The sequence below is a fragment of the Pristiophorus japonicus genome, unplaced genomic scaffold (genome assembly GCF_044704955.1).
Source record: "Pristiophorus japonicus isolate sPriJap1 unplaced genomic scaffold, sPriJap1.hap1 HAP1_SCAFFOLD_425, whole genome shotgun sequence".
NCBI classification, from domain to species: domain Eukaryota; kingdom Metazoa; phylum Chordata; class Chondrichthyes; family Pristiophoridae; genus Pristiophorus; species Pristiophorus japonicus.
The window spans coordinates 430,209-441,341 of record NW_027254146.1 but is presented as its reverse complement, the minus strand read 5'-3'; the positions used below and the strand labels follow the sequence as shown (position 1 = coordinate 441,341).

The following is an 11,133-nucleotide window of genomic DNA, read 5'->3' as shown; positions in this document are numbered from 1 at the left end:
GGTGGGAGGGGGCTGTGCCCCAGGAGAGGGGAGGCCCCAGGGAATTAGATAAATACGTAAAGGGTTCACCCCTGCTGGGCTGTGGGTAAAAGTCAATGGAATGGAATTAATTGTTTACCTTGTTCAAAGAGTTGCGGTAGGAACGATGTACTGTTTCATTGTATGACTCTATCTGTGCCTTCAGCTATAGATTTCCCTGAAGTGCTGTTTTAGTGTCTGCAGAAGGCGGATCCTGTACCTCGATCTGGCTGCAGTGAGTTGACAAACTAAAGGTAAGAACTGAGTCAGATACTCCCAAACTTGTCAATCGCTCCCAAGGTTGCGGAGGGTGGGGGATGAGGGTAGGATCCCTGTCTGGAGAGAGAGAAGTGGGACATCCCTACCGGGGGAGAGAGAGGGGACTACCCTAAAGGACATTAGTGAACCAGATGGGTTTTTAAAACAATCTGATAGCTTCATAGTCACCATTACTGATACTGGCTTTTTATTCCAGATTTATTTAATTAACTGAATTTAAATTCCACGGCTTCCATGGTGGGATGTGAACTCAGGTCTCTGTATTACTAGCTCAGTAACATAACCACTATGCTACTGTTCCAGACAGTTTGCAACCTTTGTGTCCAATTTGACCCTGAAAGGAGCTTTTGACCATAGTTAAAACCACCTATTTCCAATTCCATAACATCGCTCGTCTGCTCCCTTGCCTCAGCTCATCGGCTGCTAAAGCCCTCATCCATGCCTTTGTTACCTTTTAGACTCGACTATTCTAAAGCACTACTGGCTGGCCTCCCACATTCTACCCTATGTAAACTTGAGGTCATCCAAAACACGGCTGCCTGAGTCCTAACTTGCACCAAGTCCCGCTCACCCATCCATCATCATCATCATCATCATTATCGGCAGTCCCTCAAGAACACCAATACAAGAAATAGGAGCAGGAGTGGGCCATTTGACCCCTCAAGCCTGCTCTGTCATTCAATAAGATCATGGACTCAGGTCCACTTCCCTGCCCGCTTCCCATAGCCCTTTATTCCCTTATCACTCAAAAATCTGTCTACCTCCGTCTTAAATATATTCAACGACCCAGCCTCCACAGCTCTCTGGGGCAGAGAATTCCACAGATTTACAACCCTCAGAGAAGAAATTCCTCCTCATCTCAGTTTTAAATGGGCGGCCCCTTATTCTAAGACTATCTTCCATGGTTTTAGTTTCCACTCTGAGTGGAAATATCCTCTCTGCATCCACCTTGTCCAGCCCTCTCATTATCTTATATGTTTCGATAAGATCACCTCTCATTCTTCTGAACTCCAATAAGTATAGGCCCAACCTACTCAACCTCTCTTCATAAGTCAACGTAGTCAATCTCCGGAATCAACCTAGTGAACCTTCTCTGAACTGCCTCCAATGCAAGTATATCCTTCCTTAAATACGGAGTCCAAAACTGCATGCAGTACTCCAGGTGTGGCCTCACTAATACCCTGTACAGTTGTAGCAGGATCAAAATCGAGGAAGACTTGTTTCCACACTAAAAGTGAGTTCTCAGGTGACCGTACAGTCCAATACAGGAATTACAGTCTCTGTCACAGGTGAGACAGACAGTGGTTGAAGGAAGAGGTGGTTGGGGAGTCTGGTTTGCCGCACGCTCCTTCCGCTGTCTGCGCTTGGTAAACTGCGCGACAACCACAAGAGAAATGCAGGGAACAGCACCAACCCTTCTACATGGCCTTCTTTGACCTCACCAAGGCCTTTGACGCGGTTAACCGTGAGGGAGTATGGAGCGTCCTCCTCCATTTCGGCTGCCCCCATAAGTTTGTCACCATCCTCCACCTGCTCCACGACGACATGCAAGCCTTGATCCTGACTAACGGATCCACCACCGACCCAATCAACGTCCGGACCGGGGTCAAGCAGGGCAGCGTCATCGCGCCAACCCTCTTCTCGATCTTCCTCTCTACTTATCCATCACCCCTGTGCTTGGTGAACTACATTGGCTCCCGGTTAAGCAACGCCTCGATTTCAAAATTCTCATCCTTGTTTTTGTCTCTCTCCGTGACTTCGCCCCTCCCTATCTCTGTAATCTCCTCCAGCTCTGCAACCACCCCCGCCATTCCCCCCCCCCCCCCCGGTGATGTCTGCGCTCCTTTAATTCTGCCATCTTCAGCATCCCTGATTATAATCACTCAACCATTGGTGGCCGTGCCTTCTGTAGCCTGGGCCCCAAGCTCTGGAATTCGCTCCCTAAACCTCTCCACGTCTCTACCTCCCTTTTGGTCACCTGCCCTAATTTCTCCTTGTGCGGCTTGGCGTCAATTTTTAAAATCTCATAATACTTCTGTGAAGCGCCTTGGAACGTTTCACTACATTAAAGGTGTCTATATAAATACAAGTTGTTCCCTGCAATACATGCAGGAAGACCTGATTTCCTTTGTCATAGTGGTTTGTTACATGCTTCATGGTCACCATTACCGACATTAGCTTTTTATTCCAGACTTGATTAATGGACGTGTTTATTTCTGCTGCCAAAATGGCTGCCATGCTCCACGCATTGTTTGATTGGTCCCCTTGGAGGGTAAGCCACACCCTGAAGTTTCACAGGAATGTATCACTAGAACCGCCCATCCCAAGATCTCACTGACTTTGCAAATTGTAACTCGATCCACTTTGACTTCCTGAAGCGACAGAGGACAGAGCACCCCAGAAAATAGCAAGGGCCAGCCAAAGTCCCATGCCCCAGTAAAAGTACATCCTTCCCAACCCCCCCAACCTCACCATAGATGGCGCATTGTGTACGGATTGTTAACGGGTTTATTGGGTATGAAGTGAATAGTGACAGTGGCGTGCCTTCTGGATATCATCCATTCCAACGATGTCCCGTGTAGGGGGCTGGAAGAACGGACGGCTGTATGTCAAAGAAAAGTGCAGTACAAATAGTTATTTTGTCATTTAATTAACTGTATTGAAACTTCCCAGCTACCATGGTAGGATTTGAACTCGTGTCTCTAGATTATCAGACCAGGCCTCTGGATTTGTGGTCTAGTAAAATGACCGCTATGCTACAGCTCCCTGTAATACACACAGGAAGACCTTAGTCCCGCGAATCAGGAGGCTGCCCTCTGCCTGGACTCCAGATCTGCTCCATCAGCCACACCACGGAGAATGAAGACCCGGCCAGATGCAGCAGGCTTCGGCTCCTGCTGTCTGGATTTATGTGCTCAAACCCCTAGAGTGGGACTTGAACCCACAACCTTCTGACTCCAAGGTGAGTGAGCTACCCACTGAGCCATGGCTGACACCAAATTTCAGCTGACACCTGAGTTTACCCAATTGTGCTCGTTCCACCATCCCTCCCCCCACCCCCAACCCCCCCCCCCGATTCCTATTTCAGGGGAGTCCGGGGGATGTGCATCAGTTGTAGCTCCGTGGGTAGTACGCTCGCCTTCGAGTCAGAAGGTTGTCCAGAAACTTGAGCACAAACATCAAGTGATGAGGGAGTGCTGCACTGCCGGTGGTGCAACCTTTCGATGAGATGTTAAACCCCACTGTCTGGTCTCTCGGGTGGACGTAAAAGATTCCACGGTCACTATTGGAAGAAGAGCAGGGTAATTCTCCCCGGTGTGCTGGGGCCAATATTTAGCCCTCAACTCGGGTGTAGGGAGCAGCATTGCAGAGTTTGCAGGTGATATGAAACTTGGCAAGGTAGCAGATCATTTGAGGATAGTTTTCAGCTTCAGGCTGACACAGGATGGTGAAACAGGCAGAAGCGGGGCAAATGGAGTTCAGTGTGGATAAGCGTGAAGTGATGCACTTTGGGACAACTAATATGGAAAGACACTATACAATAAATGGCAACTGTAGGTGAGCAGAAATACACACATCCTTACAAGGTGACAGGACAAGATGATAAAGTGGTTAAAAAAGAACATTGGTTACTTAGGTTTATAAATAGAGGAATACAATAGAAATGCAAAGTCTTTTTACGTAGGCCAGCAGGCGAGAAACAGCTGTGGGATCTACCTCATCCCACTCCCTTCACCCCTTGGTCAAATAACCAAGCACCAGTCATGGGATGGGCTGAAACAAACAAGACATGGCCACAGGGTGAAGTGCCGGAGGGTGGCCGGTGCCTGTGGAATCCTCACCCCAGCATAGGTCAGTGCCTTCCGGAGGGAAGGGGTAATCCCAGCTGTTAGAGTACTGCGTGCATTTAAGGAGGGATATACTTGCATTGGAGGCTGTTCAGAGAAGGTTCCTGAGGTTGATTCCTGAGATGACGGGGTTGTCTTATGAAAAAAGTTTGGACCTGTACTCGTGGAGTTTAGACAAATGAGAGGTGATCTTATTAAACATATAAGATTCTGAGGGGGCTGACAGGGTAGATGCAGAGAGGATGTTTGCCCTCATGGGGGAATCGAGAACTAGAAGGCCTAGTTTCAGAATAAGTGGTCGCCCTTTTAAGACGGCGATGAGGAGGAATTTCTTCTGAGGGTTGTAAATCTGTGGAATTCTCTGCCTCAGAGCTGTGGGGGCTGGGTCATTGAATGTATTTAAGGTGGAGATGTACAGATTTTTGAATGATAAGTGAGTCAAGGGTTTATGGGGAGCGGGAACAAGAAGAACATAAGAAATAGGAGCAGGAGTCGGCCATAAGGCCCCTCGAGCCTGCTCCGCCATTCAACAAGATCGTGGCTGATCTGATCATGGACTCAGCTCCACTTCCCCGCCCGCGCAAGTGGCCAGAACTGGAGAAGCGCAGAGATCTCTGGGAGAGGGGGTGCGGGATTGTGGGGCTGAGAGATTAGAGATAGGGAGGGTCGAGGCCATGGAGTGATTGGAAAACAAAGTTGAGAATTTTAAAATGAAGGCGTTGCTTAACTGGGAATCGATGTAGGTCAGCAAGCACAGGGGTGATTGGTGAGTGGGACTTGGTGCGACTTAGGACACTGAGTTTTGAGTGAGCAAGTTTATCAAGGGTTGGAGACCGGCCAGGTGTGCATTGGAATAGTCGTGTCTGGATGGGTGCCGGTCTCTAAATTTAAAGGGGCCGCTCCCTACCACCCGTCTGCAGAATGGCGGCAGGTCGCTGGCATGTGGTTGGGTTTTTACTCTGTTATTCGTCTCTTGTCTTCTCAGTGCTCCGAGACTGGTGACCGACAGAGGCAGAATGGAGACCGACAATGGCGGACTGACTCGTCCGACGCCCGGGCACCGCTCCAGACTCGCCAACCTCGGCCTCGCCGAGCCGGCGAGACATCGACTCATCTTCCACAGCCCGGCCCTCTCGGCTGGGCAGCTGCTGACCCCGAGCATCAGCTTGGACAACAGGTTCCTGACCACCTCCTCTGGCAGTTGTACCACCTCCCTGGCCGTCTCCTCGACTCTTCCCCTCCACTTCAGCCAGTCCTTGAGCCCCAAGTTGCCCCAGACCCTCTGCCCTTTGACCTCCCTGCAATGGACCATCTGCCCTTTGACATCCTCTTCCCTGAAGAACAAGGTTGTCTCACCATCACCCTCAGCGGAGAGTGATCGCCAATCCCGGGCACCGACCATGGCCCCTTTCAGCACCGGACAATGGGTAAGAGAGTCATAGCATACATCATCAGGCAGGCTAGAGGGATGATTATAGAGAATAACAGATACCCGGGAGTGAGTTACAGGCTGGAATCTAATCGAGGGGTTCGGGGTGGGGGGGGGGAGGGTTTATATATAGAATAACAGATACCTGGGAGTGAGTTACAGGCTGGAATCTAATCGAGGGGTTCGGGGTGGGGGGAGGGGGGGAGGGTTTATATATAGAATAACAGATACCTGGGAGTGAGTTACAGGCTGGAATCAAATCGGGGGGTTTTCAACATAATTTACCAGCTGCAGTTTTTAATGTGTTTCTCTCTTTCAGGCAGCTGAGGACCTAACCGAGGTGACTGTGCTGATGCCCAGTTACAACCTGTCAGCGCAGGAATATGAGGATCTGGAGCAGGCACGAGGGGCACTGGTCGCTGAGGAGCTCCGTGATGTTCCCGAACCTTCACAGAACCAGGATGTCAAACTGCGAGAAAAGAAGGTAAGGGGAATAGTAATCTGGTCATCCGGAAGCCCACCTACCCACCCTCTCCCCGTATCCTCCAATCCCACCTTCTCCCCATATCCCTCAATCCCTCAATCCCACCCTCTCTCCGTATCCCTCAATTCCACCTTCTCACAGTATCCCTTAACCCTTTGTCTCTCTTAACAAACCCATCTACTTGCCCCTTGACCACGTTTATTATTTTGCCCATTTCAACGTCCTTCCCTGGGACTTATCCTGTGGCCGATGACCCTTTTTAGACCATGGGGCATAGTTTAAAAAAGTTAGAGCCAGACCTTTCAGGAGTGAAGTTAGGAGAAACAAAGGGTGGTAGAAGTTTGGAACTTTCTTCTTCAAAATTGATGCTAGATCAGTTATTAATTTTAAATCTCAGATTGACTGATTTTTGTCAACCAAAGGTATGAAGGGTTTGGGGCACAGGTGGAGTTGAGTCACAGATCAGCCATGACCTCATTGAATGGCAGAACAGGCTCGAGGGGCTAAATGGCCTACTCCTGTTCCTTTGTTCCTCCGATGTCCCTCCTCACTCCTAATGTCCTCCTCTGTAACCGGTGTCCCCTGAGCTTTCAACTGTGCACAGTCCATGACTTGTCTGGATTAGCTCAATCCAAATCCCTTTGTAATCTTCAGCACTTTGATTGTCCGTGTCAGCCGTGGCTCAGTGGGTAGCACACTTGCCTCTTAGTCAGAAGGTTGTAGGTTCAATCCCAATCCAGGGACATGAGTACAAAAATCTTGGCTGGCACTCCAGTGCAATGTTGAGGGAGTGCTGCACTGTCAGAGGGGCAGTACTGAGGGAGCGCTGCACTGTCGGAGGGGCAGTACTGAGGGAGCGCTGCACTGTCGGAGGGGCAGTACTGAGGGAGCGCTGCACTGTCGGAGGGGCGGTACTGAGGGAGCGCTGCACTGTCGGAGGGGCGGTACTGAGGGAGCGCTGCACTGTCGGAGGGGCAGTACTGAGGGAGCGCTGCACTGTCGGAGGGGCAGTATTGAGGGAGCGGTGCTGACTTTCGGATGAGACGTTAAACCGAGGCCCTGTCTGCCCCTTCAAGTGGATGTAAAAGATCCCATGGCACTATTTTGAAGAACAGCAGAGGAGTTCTCCCCAGTGTCCTGGCCAATATTTATCCTTCAATCAACAGAACAAAAAAACAGATTATCTGGTCATTATCACAATGCTGTTTATAGGAGCTTGCTTGTGTGCAAATAGGCTGCCACGTTTCCCACATTACAACAGTGACTACACTCCAGAAAGCACTACATTGGCTGTAAAGCACTTGGAGACGTCCGGTGGTCCTGAAAGGTGCTATATAAATCCAAGTCTTTTCTTTTTATTGGGTCACAAAGTTTCTGCTCTTCATAGAATCATACAGCACTGGAGGAGGAGGTCTCTCTGCCCCTGCACTTCTTTAATGTACCATTTAATTTATATTGCCAATCCCTGGATATACTTGCATCAAGGGAGTGCAACAAGGTTCACCAGACTGATTCCTGGGATGGGGGGATTGTCCTGTGGAGAAATTGAGTACACTAGGCCTACATTCTCTGGAGTTTAGAAGAATGAGAGGTGATCTCAATGAAACCTACAAAATGCTTACAGGGCTTGACAGGGTAGATGCAGGGAGGATGTTTCCTCTGGCTGAGGAGTCTAGAACCAGGGGTCACAGTCTCAGAATAAGGGGTCAGCCATTTAGGACTGATTAGGAGAAATGTCTTCATTCAGTGTGGTGAAACTCTGGAATTCTCTACCCCAGAGGGTTGTGGAGGCTCAAACATTGAGTATATTCAAGACAGAGGTCAATAGATTTTTGGATATCAAGGGATATGGGGATGGTGCAGGAAAGTGGGGTTGAGGTAGAAGATCAGCCATGATTTTATTGGATGGTGGAGCAGGCTCGAGGGCCCGAATGGCCTACTCCTGCTCCTATTTCTTATGTTCTTATCCCCCACCCTCTAATGCTGATGGCTCTTTTTTACCTTTGTTCCAGGAGACCCTTTTGAACGGGGTCTGCTGCTCCCTGATCGAAGGGGCCAATTTTACAGACACACAGAATCCCACTTGCCTCCACCTGCTGAGCCTGTGCCAGGAGATCGCGGACCAGGACCCCGAGTTCATCCTGAAGGTACAAGAGGAGTAGAATCTGGGAGAGATGAGCTGGAATGTTTAGGCCTTTGAATGTTGGAGGGAGATTTCCTGTGATGTCAGTCTCTGCCCAACTGTCCCACCTGGTGTGGTTTTCCGCACGGAGCAGCAAGTGGCCAAGGTTCCATCCCCACCCACTGCCGGAACCCAGTTAGATGCTAAAGTGTGAGAGAGGGGCCACCCCAAATACAGGAGCATGACCAAGATTGGAGGAATCTCCCCAGATACAGGAGTGTGAGGGGTTAGAGGGACCTCTGCAGATACAGGAGGGCAACAGAGGGACCTGCACAAATACAGAAGTGAGAGAGAGGGGCTAGATACATAAGAACATAAGAAATAGGAGTAGGCCACCTGGCCCCTCAAGCCTGCTCCACCATTTAATAAGATCATGGCTGATCTGATCATGGACTCAGCTCCACTTCCCTGCCCGCTCCCCATAACCCTTTATTCCCTTATCGCTCAAAAATCTGTCTACCTCCGCCTTAAATATATTCAATGACCCAGCCTTCCCAGCTCTCTGGGGCATAGAATTCCATAGATTTACAACCCTCAGAGAAGAAATTCCTCCTCATAGTTTTAAATGGGTGGCCCCTTATTCTTAGATTATGTCCTCTAGTTTTAGTTTCCCTTATGAGTGGAAATATCCTCTCTGCCTCCACCTTGTCAAGCCCACTCATTATCGTATATGTTTCGATAAGATCACCCCTCATTCTTCTGAACTCCAATGAGTATAGGCCCAACCTATTCAACCTACCCTCATAAGTCAACCCTCTCATCTCCAGAATCAATATAGTGAACCTTCACTGAACAGCCTCCAATGCAAGTATATCCTTCCTTTAAATACGGAGACCAAAACTGATCACAGAAACTTAAAAAATAGGAACAGTAGTCGGCCAGGCGGCCCTTTGAGTCTGCACCGCCATTCAAAATGATCATGGCTGATCCTCTATCTCAACACCATAGTCCTGCTTTTTCCCCCATACCCCTTGATGTCTTTCATTTCTAGAAATCTATCCATCTCCCTCATAAATATATTCAGTGACTTGGCCTCCACAGCCTTCTGTGGTGGAGAATTCCACAAGTTCACCAACCGCTGAGTGAAAAGATCTCTCCTCATCTCGGTCCTAAATTTCCTACCCCATATCGTGAGACTGTGACCCCTTGTTCTAGACTTCCCAGCCAGGGGAAACATCCTCCCCGCATCCAATCTATCCAACCCAGTCAGAATTTTATACGTTTCAATGAGATCCCCTCTCATTCTTCTAAACTGTAGTGAACACAGGCCTCGTCGACCCGATCTATCTTCATACGACAATCCAGCCATCCCAGGAATCAGTCTGGTGAACCTTCGCTGCACTCCCTCAATAGCAAGTATATCCTTTCTTGGGTAAGGAGACCAAAACTGCACACAATACTCCAGGTGCGGCCTCACCAAGGCCCTATATAACTGTAGTAAGACATCCTTGCTCCTGTACTCAAATCCTCTTGCAATGAAGGCCAACATACCATTTGCCTTCCTAACTGCTTGCTGCACCTGCATGTTTGCTTTCAATGACTGGTGCATAAGGACACCCAGGTCCCTCTGTACATCGACACTTCCCAAGCCATCACCATTTAAATATACTTTGTTCTTATATTTTTCCTACCAAGTGGATAACTTCACATTTATCCACGTTATACTGCATCTGCTTTGTGTTTGCCCACTCACTCAACCTATCTAAATCACTTTGCAGTGTCTTTGCATCCTCCTCACAACTCACAATCCCACCTAGTTTTGAGTCGTCAGCAAACTTGGAAATATTACATTTGGTTCCCTCATCCAAATCATTTTTACATGCACACATATATACACACACATACACACATATATACACATATACACACACACACACATACACACACATACACATCATTGTGAATAGCTGTGGCCCAAGCACTGATCCCTGTGGTACTAGTCACTGCCTGCCACCCCGAAAAAGACCCGTTTATTCCTACTCTTTCTTGTCAGTTAACCAATTTCTAATCCATGCCAATACATTACCCCCAATCCTATGTGCTTTAATTTTGCACACTAACCTGTTAAGTGGAATTTTATCAAAGGCCTTCTGAAAATCCAAATACACTACATCCACTGGTTCTCCCTTATCTATTCTATCAGTTACATTCTCAAAAAACTCCAGTAGGTTTGTCAAACATGATTTTCCTTTCATAAATCCATGCTGACTTTGTTTAATCCCGCTGATATTATCTAAGTGTGCAGTTATCACATCCTTTATAATGGACTCCAGCATTTTCCCTACTACTGATGTTAGGCTAACCGGTCTGTAGTTCCCTATTTTCTCTCTCCCTACTTTTTTAAATAGGGTTACATTTGCCACCCTCCAATCTGCAGGAATTGTTCCATAATTTATAGAATTTTGGAAGATGACAACCAATGCATCTACTATTTCCATGGCTACCGCTTTTTTAATACTCTGGGATGCAGATCATCAGGCCCTGGGGATTTATCTGCCTTTAGTCCCAATAGTTTCTCCAGCACTATTTTTTTACTAATAATCATTTCCTTTAATTCCTCTTGCTCACTGGACCCTTGGTTCCCAAGCATTTCTGGATGTTATTTGTGTCCTCTTCCGTGAAGACAGAACCGAAATATGTATTTAATTGTTGTGCCATTTCCTTGTTCCCCATTACAAATTCTCCCATTTCTGTCTGTAAAGGACCTACATTTGTCTTCACTAATCTTTTTTTTCTTTTTACATACTTGTGGAAACTTTTGCAGTCAGTTTTTATGTTCCTTGCAAGTTTACTCTCATACTCTCTCTCTTTTTCCCCTCAATCAATCTCTTGGTTCTTTTTTGCTGAATTCTCAACTGTTCCCAATCCTCAGGCTTGCTACTTTTTCTGGCAA

The 11,133-nt window shown here is 47.9% G+C and overlaps 1 protein-coding gene across 1 annotated transcript in view; it reads left to right on the top strand.

Annotated features, from left to right (window-relative positions):
- The first annotated feature begins 202 nt into the window (after nucleotides 1-202).
- LOC139251238 (telomerase protein component 1-like) overlaps nucleotides 203-11,133 on the top strand; it is a 71,932-nt gene continuing 61,001 nt past the window's right edge. Inside the window, exons 1-4 of the mRNA XM_070873210.1 lie at nucleotides 203-272; nucleotides 5,131-5,572; nucleotides 5,894-6,058; nucleotides 8,071-8,205. Coding sequence (XP_070729311.1) covers nucleotides 5,162-5,572; nucleotides 5,894-6,058; nucleotides 8,071-8,205 — 711 coding nt within the window. The 5' untranslated portion in view covers nucleotides 203-272; nucleotides 5,131-5,161. The remainder of the gene's footprint in view (nucleotides 273-5,130; nucleotides 5,573-5,893; nucleotides 6,059-8,070; nucleotides 8,206-11,133) is intronic.